The sequence below is a fragment of the Phyllobates terribilis genome, unplaced genomic scaffold, assembly GCF_046119375.1.
Source record: "Phyllobates terribilis strain yellow unplaced genomic scaffold, ASM4611937v1 Scaffold_25__1_contigs__length_18738178, whole genome shotgun sequence".
NCBI lineage: Eukaryota > Metazoa > Chordata > Amphibia > Anura > Dendrobatidae > Phyllobates > Phyllobates terribilis.
This window is the reverse complement of record NW_027362785.1, coordinates 7,195,414-7,205,084: the sequence shown is the minus strand read 5'-3', so window position 1 is coordinate 7,205,084 and position 9,671 is coordinate 7,195,414. Positions and strand designations below refer to the sequence as shown.

General features: G+C 49.2%; 1 protein-coding gene across 2 annotated transcripts in view; it reads left to right on the top strand.

The window, feature by feature from the left end:
* The first annotated feature begins 710 nt into the window (after positions 1 to 710).
* Positions 711 to 9,671, top strand: part of FOXK2 (forkhead box K2) — a 38,002-nt gene continuing 29,041 nt past the window's right edge. The window contains exon 1 of one of the 2 annotated variants that reach the window (XM_073660287.1): positions 711 to 1,149. In XM_073660287.1, the coding sequence (XP_073516388.1) occupies positions 851 to 1,149 (299 nt within the window). In that variant the 5' untranslated portion in view covers positions 711 to 850. The remainder of the gene's footprint in view (positions 1,150 to 9,671) is intronic. The other variant, XM_073660286.1, reaches the window with a different exon arrangement.

Here is a 9,671-nt window from a genome sequence, read left to right as displayed (position 1 = left end):
ACACAGTAAATTTCACATTTCTGAGGTAAAGCTGCCTCATGTATCATTATTGATCTCCTGGCAGCCATTTTATTGCATTTATTACTGTAAATTCTGTATATTGCTGCATTTTTGGGGGTAAATTCTACCTATTTTTTCTTTTGTGAGGTAAATGTGTCAGGTTAATGCCTTTTTTTTACAATTTTCGCCCACCTTCTGTGATATTTTGCCACATTTCACTTATTTGTGCCATTTTTGATGCCATTTGTACGCTGTGAGGTAAATCTGGTCGGATTTCTCTGATTTTCCTGTCAGATTCGCCGACATTTGGCGATTGTTGGTGATTTGCTGCCATTTTCGGCCAGATGCATGTCGGCCCCCGCACACACACAGACACACGCACCTCGGAGCCTCCTCCTGCAGCTGTTTGTTGTTGTTGTGGCCGCGGGTTGTGTGATAGCGGCCCTGCCATGCTGCTGTTGATAGAATAAACCCCTCCCGTCCACATTTTTTGCAGGCCCAGGCCGCTTTCTCCGCTACAACCAAACCCGCCGTAACCACGCCCACCGCTGTCATTAACAACTTCAGCACGCCTCAACCTAACAACAAGCCCCGCCCCCTCTCGCCTCTTCTCAGTCAATACACGTCTCAACCGAACGGCTAGCGCCACGCCCCCCCCGAGTGACGTCTCCGGAGCCGGCTCCTCCTATTGGCTGCCGCCCGTCGGCTGCGTGCGCTTCACGTTAGGCTGCGCCTCCCCCTTTCCTTTTCTCTTGCTGCCGCCGCCGCCGCCGGTCCCCGGAGCTCCTGTCAGCCGCCCCCGGGCGCGCGTCCGTCCGCCCCCTCCCTCCCCTCCGTGTGTGCTGACAAGATGGCGGCGGTGGTGATGAGCGGCGGGGTGTCGGTGGTGGCCCGGCTGGAGGGCCGAGAGTTCGAGTACCTGATGAAGAAGCGCTCGGTGACCATAGGCCGGAACTCGTCGCAGGGCTCCGTGGATGTCAGCATGGGCCACTCCAGCTTCATCTCCCGCCGCCACCTGGAGATCTTCACCGCAGGGGACGACGAGGAGGCCGGGGCCGACTTCTACCTGCGCTGCCTGGGCAAGAACGGGGTGTTCGTGGACGGCGTGTTCCAGAGGAGGGGGGCCCCGCCGCTGCAGCTGCCCCGGGTGTGAGTACCGGGGCTCAGATAAGGGGGTCCTGATGTGGGGTGGGAGGGGGAAATAATACAGATTGGCCAGTGATGAAGGGGCTCTGCTGCGAGGGGTTAATAATAAAGGAGTCCTGGGGGAAATAAAGGGATGATGGGATGATAAGGGGGTCCTGAGGAGGGTGATGGGGGGAGATGAGGGGGGTCCTGGGGGAAATAAAGGGATGATGGGATGATAAGGGGGTCCCGAGGAGGGTGATGGGGGGAGATGAGGGGGGTCCTGGGGGAAATAAAGGGATGATGGGATGATAAGGGGGTCCTGAGGAGGGTGATGAGGGGGGTCCTGGGGGAAATAAAGGGATGATGGGATGATAAGGGGGTCCCGAGGAGGGTGATGGGGGGAGATGAGGGGGGTCCTGGGGGAAATAAAGGGATGATGGGATGATAAGGGGGTCCTGAGGAGGGTGACGGGGAGAGATGAGGGGGGTCCTGAGGAGGGTGAGGGGTGTCCTAAGGAGGGGGAGAGATGAGGGGGGTCCTGAGGAGGGCGACGGGGAGAGATGAGGGGGGGTCCTGAGGAGGGCGACGGGGAGAGATGAGGGGGGGGGGGTCCTGAGGAGGGTGACGGGGAGAGATGAGGGGGGGGTCCTGAGGAGGGTGACGGGGAGAGATGAGGGGGGTCCTGAGGAGGGTGACGGGGAGAGATGAGGGGGGTCCTGAGGAGGGTGACGGGGAGAGATGAGGGGGGTCCTGAGGAGGGTGACAGGGAGAGATGAGGGGGGTCCTGAGGAGGGTGACGGGGAGAGATGAGGGGGGTCCTGAGGAGGGTGACGGGGAGAGATGAGGGGGGCCCTGAGGAGGGTGACGGGGAGAGATGAGGGGGGTCCTGAGGAGGGTGACGGGGAGAGATGAGGGGGGCCCTGAGGAGGGTGACGGGGAGAGATGAGGGGGGCCCTGAGGAGGGTGACGGGGAGAGATGAGGGGATCCTGAGGAGGGTGACGGGGAGAGATGAGGGGGGTCCTGAGGAGGGCGACGGGGAGAGATGAGGGGGGGTCCTGAGGAGGGCGACGGGGAGAGATGAGGGGGGGTCCTGAGGAGGGCGACGGGGAGAGATGAGGGGGGTCCTGAGGAGGGCGACGGGGAGAGATGAGGTGGGGTCCTGAGGAGGGTGACGGGGAGAGATGAGGGGGGTCCTGGGGGAAATAAAGGGATGATGGGGTCCTGAGGAGGGTGATGGGGGGAGATGAGGGGGGTCCTGGGGGAAATAAAGGGATGATGGGATGATAAGGGGGTCCTGAGGAGGGTGATGGGGGGAGATGAGGGGGGTCCTAAGGAGGGGGAGAGATGAGGGGGGATCCTGAGGAGGGCGACGGGGAGAGATGAGGGGGGGTCCTGAGGAGGGCGACGGGGAGAGATGAGGGGGGGTCCTGAGGAGGGTGACGGGGAGAGATGAGGGGGGGTCCTGGGGAGGGTGACGGGAAGAGATGAGGGGGGATCCTGAGGAGGGTGACGGGGAGAGATGAGGGGGGATCCTGAGGAGGGTGACGGGGAGAGATGAGGGGGGGTCCTGAGGAGGATTAGGGGGGGTCCTGAGGAGGGTGACGGGGAGAGATGAGGGGGGGTCCTGAGGAGGGCGACGGGGAGAGATGAGGGGGGGTCCTGAGGAGGGCGACGGGGAGAGATGAGGGGGGGTCCTGAGGAGGGTGACGGGGAGAGATGAGGGGGGGTCCTGAGGAGGGTGACGGGGAGAGATGAGGGGGGGTCCTGAGGAGGGTGACGGGGAGAGATGGGGGGGGTCCTGAGGAGGGCGACGGGGAGAGATGAGGGGGGGTCCTGAGGAGGGCGACGGGGAGAGATGAGGGGGGGTCCTGAGGAGGGCGACGGGGAGAGATGAGGGGGGGTCCTGAGGAGGGCGACGGGGAGAGATGAGGGGGGGTCCTGAGGAGGGCGACGGGGAGAGATGAGGGGGGGTCCTGAGGAGGGCGACGGGGAGAGATGAGGGGGGGTCCTGAGGAGGGCGACGGGGAGAGATGAGGGGGGGTCCTGAGGAGGGCGTGGGGGGTGTAAATAATAAAGGGGAACTGGGGGGCGGAGATAAGAATCCTTAGGGGCAGATAAAGGGGTCCTGATGGTTGAGAAGGATAAATAATAAAGCGGGGGGGAGGGGGTTTATGGGGAATAAAGGGGTCCTGATGGAGAGTGGGAGGAGTAAATAGTAATGGGGGATGTAGTAAATATGTGCGGAGCTGATGGAGGAGGGGTAAGTAATGGGATGTGTATATATATATATATATATATATATATATATATATATATATATATATATATATATATATATATATATATATATATATATAGGAAATATTGGGGGTCCTCATGGGAGATGAGTGGAAAGGGATAAATAGTGGGGGGTTGTGATATATAGGAAGTGGGGGGGCTCCTGATCAATAATAATGGGGAGTAGGTGAAAGATGCTGAAATGGTGATGCAAAGTATATGGGGGCCGATGGTGGGATAGGGTGGGGGGGGTCAATAATGAGGGAGGGGATAAATAATAAAATGATGGGGGTCACTGTACTGTGGGGAAGGGAGATGAGAAATGGGGCATCTATCAATGGGAAGGGGGTAAATAATGGGGGAGGCGATACATAGAAAAGGTGGTCGGGCCTTCAATCAACCTAAAATGTGCAGCTGAGTGGGGGAGGGGCTGCACTGAGAATGGGGGTCCCTTGGACTATAGGCTGTGAGAAGTGGAAAGGAAACATAGGGGTGTTCAGTTACCTGAAATGGGGTTTCTATAGATGCAAAAGGGTAAATTATGGGGGGGGGGTAGAAAGAGACACAGAAGCTTGTATGGGGGCTACAGGACTCCTAGCAATGGGGTATGTGGGAAATGTAAATAATGGGGGAGGGGATGTATACAGACTGATGGCTGAGGGGCTCAGAGGGAGGGGATGTTTACACTTGGAGCATGCTGGGAAATGTGATTTCTGGTGTAGGGGGTGGGGGTGTCTGCGGAGCCCCCTGTGTATATGTGACCCCACCGTGGTCTCCAGGTCACGTGATATAGATGGGAGAGAGAAATGTATCCAGGGCTGCGGTAATGCATGGTCTGCTCCGGGGGAGGGGCGGCCGGCCTGACAACATGGCTGCTTCTGATTTCCTGCTTTCTGATTGGTAGATTGATGTCCGGTGGTGATCTACCAATGACGTCCTCCAGATCAGCGTGTGACCGTTCATAGCTTTATCAGCCGTGTATTACACTTCTCTAGATGCTCGGTGTCTATCTTGTCCATCGTGCTGTGCGGGCATGCTGGGAGTTGTAGTTTTGGAGTCTTGTTGGTCTGGACTTTTATTCTGTAGGTGTCCTTGGATCAGGGACACTACAACCTTCTCCATCTGCGCTGAGACCTTGGTGCTGAGGCATCCTGGGATTATGGCGGCCTTGTCCTCCGGGAGGAGGGGGCGAGGCTGGGAATGTTTTTGTTTTGGTCCCCCCCCCTCCCTCCTCCTGCACAGGTACAAGGCAGCGCCCCCCTCTGGCCGCTGTCACGTACACAACAAGCAGCTCCATTCATTGACAGCGGTGAGAGCCAGAATTATTTATTTATGTTTTCAAATACATTTTGCTATTTTTTTAGTGTTGGAGAGGAGCGCGGCTTTTTCATTTTTTTTTCTCTATTTTCCGAGTGTTTTTGTTTGTAAAAAAAAAAAAAAAAATGTACAATATATATCTACAATGATGTTTTTCAGTAAGGTCTGGACTTCTGGAAGTCTATAACACAGGAGGCCAGTCCGATGCTTATTCTTTAACGAGGACCTGTCAAATTTTCACTTTTTGCTCTTATTTTCTTCTGCTGCTCCCCATAGTTTATTTTTTCATTTTTTTTTATATTTAATTATATTTTACATTTTTTATTATTTTTTTGTTTTATTTTTCGTTTATTATTTTTCACTTTTTTTTTTGATTATTATTTTTTATATTTAATTTTCTATTTTTCATTTATTATTTTTCATTTTTTTTATTTTTTATATTTAATTTTTTATTTTAAGCTTTTCAATTTTATTTCATTATTTTTTCTTTTTATATTTTATTTTCATTTATTTTATTCATTTATTTTTTCAGTTTTGTTTTCACTTTTTTTTTATTATTATTTTATATATTTATTTTTTTATTTTTCGCTTCTATTTAATTTCATTATTATTTTTTATTTTTATAGATTTTACCTTTAATTTTATTTTCATTTATTTTATTCATTTATTTTTCATATTTTGGTTTTCACTTTTTTTTTATTTTTTCATATTTAATTTTTTATTTTTCGCTTATTTTATTTTTCGCTTCTATTTTATTTCATTATTTTTTCTTTTTATAGATTTTATTTTTAATATTATTTTCATTTATTTTATTTTTCAGATTTTTGTTTTCACTTTTTTTTTGGGTTATTTTTTATATTTTTCGCTTTTGTTTTATTTCGTTATTATTTTTTCTTTCTATATATTTTATTTTCATTTATTTTATTCATTTTTCATATTTTTGTTTTCACTTTTTTTTTCTTTTTTGATTATTATTTTTTTCTTATGTCCACCATACGGTTCCAGAGATATGGGCACTTTTTATTTAGTGCTAATATTTATGATCTTTACCAAAGGGGTGTGGCTCACAGTTCTCTAGGCTGCTCTGCATTATTACCCTGTGACCCACAGCCCTTTGCAAAGACCCTAAAAATTGGCACTAAATAAAAAGGCCCAAATCTCCTAAACGTATGGCGGATTTAAAAATGAAAAAAAAAATAATAAAAATGTTTGCACTTATGACCTGATCCTCAATATCTTGCACCTTTTGCCTTTTACGGGCTTTTGTTTCCCCCCACATTCAACTTTGATGTGGTCTTTAGCTATAAATCAGTGGAGAGCAGCTCAGAAACTCCTCTGCTCAGAAACCAGCTGGCTGACAGATACTCAGTTAACTCATTCTGCAACCAGAAGCCAGAAGGTTCAAAATCTTTAATAAAACCCAATTGGAAAAAATTAATTTCTAGCCCCTAATGCATGTATTTAAGAAAAAGTACGTACATTTTCCCCACAAGGGGGACACCCCCTTTAATGTTTTTTTTTTTGCACTGGAGGCTGAGCAGTCTTGTGATTACAGCTCTGGATGAAGCAGATTTCAGTGCTGGTTTCCAGATTCCTGTTTGCTGTCCTCTTTCATTGAGTGAGTTATGTTGAGGTTTCTCCAGACTGACACATTGTAACGAAATATTAAGGCAGCTGATGAGCTCCTTACTGCTGAGGATACAATTGTAGCAAAGCCTCAGCTGTGAAAACAAATAGGTTGTGATTGGATGGGAGGGGGCGGTCTGGACTCTGGAGGCAGTAGATGGGGCAGCTCGCTGTGTCCTGCTCTGGTGTAAGGAGATTACTCCCTGCAGATTATCTCACCCCGCTTGCTCTCTGACCTTCTTACTAGGAAGCACAAGATTACAGAGATCAGCGGAGGCAGGGTTCACCTCCTGTCATATATGGCCGTCAGTCCAGCAGGAGGAGTCTGTATAGAGCGAGTCTGCACTTAACCTGCTGGAGAGTAAACTAGCAGAACTACGAGCACAGCTCTGGCTGTAGGATGGTATCCTTTATATAGGTCACCTTTATAGGTGCACCATGTGGCGGCACACTGCGCCTGCAGCTCTGATCCTATAGGGCAGTGCCAGCTTCTCACCAGCAGTGTCACCGTCAGTCGTGCTGCCCCGTGTTCAGTGACGCCGGGATGTTTCGCTTTAGGTTACGCCTTTAGCTCAGCCGCACCGGGGGGCAGAACACCGGGGGGCTTATACGGATCAGTATTGTATGTACACAGTGACTGCACCAGCAGAATAGTGAGTGCAGCTCTGGAGTATAATACAGGAGGTAACTCAGGATCAGTAATGTAATGTATGTACACAGTGACTGCACCAGCAGAATAGTGAGTGCAGCTCTGGAGTATAATACTGGATGTAACTCAGTATCAGTAATGTATGTACACAGTGACTGCACCAGCAGAATAGTGAGTACAGCTCTGGGGTATAATACAGGATGTAACTCAGGATCAGTAATGTAATGTATGTACACAGTGACTGCACCAGCAGAATAGTGAGTGCAGCTCTGGAGTATAATACAGGAGGTAACTCAGAATCAGTAATGTAATGTATGTACACAGTGACTGCACCAGCAGAATAGTGAGTACAGCTCTGGAGTATAATACTGGATGTAACTCAGTATCAGTAATGTATGTACACAGTGACTGCACCAGCAGAATAGTGAGTACAGCTCTGGGGTATAATACAGGAGGTAACTCAGGATCAGTAATGTAATGTATGTACACAGTGACTGCACCAGCAGAATAGTGAGTGCAGCTCTGGAGGATAATGCAGGATGTAACTCAGGATCAGTAATGTAATGTATGTACACAGTGACTGCACCAGCAGAATAGTGAGTGCAGCTCTGGAGTATAATACAGGAGGTAACTCAGGATCAGTAATGTAATGTATGTACACAGTGACTGCACCAGCAGAATAGTGAGTGCAGCTCTGGAGGATAATGCAGGATGTAACTCAGGATCAGTAATGTAATGTATGTACACAGTGACTGCACCAGCAGAATAGTGAGTGCAGCTCTGGAGTATAATACAGGATGTAACTCAGGATCAGTAATGTAATGTATGTACACAGTGACTGCACCAGCAGAATAGTGAGTGCAGCTCTGGAGTATAATACAGGAGGTAACTCAGGATCAGTAATGTAATGTATGTACACAGTGACTCCACCAGCAGAATAGTGAGTGCAGCTCTGGAGTATAATACAGGAGGTAACTCAGGATCAGTAATGTAATGTATGTACACAGTGACTGCACCAGCAGAATAGTGAGTGCAGCTCTGGAGTATAATACAGGATGTAACTCAGGATCAGTAATGTAATGTATGTACACAGTGACTGCACCAGCAGAATAGTGAGTGCAGCTCTGGAGTATAATACAGGAGGTAACTCAGGATCAGTAATGTAATGTATGTACACAGTGACTGCACCAGCAGAATAGTGAGTGCAGCTCTGGAGTATAATACAGGATGTAACTCAGGATCAGTAATGTAATGTATGTACACAGTGACTGCACCAGCAGAATAGTGAGTGCAGCTCTGGAGTATAATACAGGAGGTAACTCGGGATCAGTAATGTAACGTATGTACACAGCGACTGCACCAGCAGAATAGTGAGTGCAGCTCTGGGGTATAATACAGGATGTAACTCAGGATCAGTAATGTATGTACACAGTGACTGCACCAGCAGAATAGTGAGTGCAGCTCTGGGGTATAATACAGGCTGTAACTCAGGATCAGTAATGTAATGTATGTACACAGTGACTGCACCAGCAGAATAGTGAGTGCAGCTCTGGAGGATAATACAGGATGTAACTCAGGATCAGTAATGTATGTACACAGTGACTGCACCAGCAGAATAGTGAGTGCAGCTCTGGAGTATAATACAGGAGGTAACTCAGGATCAGTAATGTAATGTATGTGCACAGTGACTGCACCAGCAGAATAGTGAGTGCAGCTCTGGGTTATAATACAGGAGGTAGCTCTGGGCAGTGATTATTGCTTTGTGTATGTGGTTAGTGGTGATTTCTCCTCCTGTATTTGTTGATCGGTTTCTCCGTCCGCTGTTGGATATTTTCAGGAATGTTCGCAGTTTTCTTAGACTCCTGAGTGATGGTGACGATAGATTATTTGCTGTCTTCCCGTCTCTCGTACAGACGTGTGGCCCTCGATCCGTATCTAGTCCGTCTCTTTGCTGGATGATGACTGATCTGTGGCAGCCGATGAACAGCGACCTCTTGTGGTGGGGGGAGAAGTTAAAATCACCGTTTATTTCGTGTCGCTCGCGTCGCCCCTTTGCAGTCGCTCGCGTCGCCCTCTTGCAGCCGCACATTTCACGCCAATCGGTGCAGACTTAGCCGCTGCGGAGGGAACAATATGGCTGTTTGCTTACAGGGATATTATCTGCGAGGCCGGCTCACCGGGGGGATTATCGCACGGCCTCCATATTTATAACCGGAGATGTTTTCATTCCTCTTCTCTGCTGGTAGAGAGTGGAAATTTCCAGCCGTTGGGCTGCGGAGTTAACTCTACGTGGGCCGAGGCCTCCGAGCTGATCAGCAGCGGTGATCGGCCAACGCTACAGATTCAGCATCTATCAACGCTTTCATCAATCACCTGACACCGTGCGCTGATCCACTACGATCCAGGATCTGCCGACCATTATACTGCCGAGATCTTAAAATCTGTGAATCAGAGGTGGAATCTGTAGCTGATAAAAAATAGTGCTTGAAAGGTCCTCATCAGTCTTGGGTCCCGGAGGGCAACACCGACGGTCCGAACACGCGTGTGGTCTCTGCGATAACGTCCCACTGTAGGTTGTCCGCCCCTACGATGTTTCCTCCCCGCCGTGCACTAAACAATTCCCCCGTTTATAACTTTCTTCCATGCAATTGTCCCGTTCAGTAAATTGCCGCT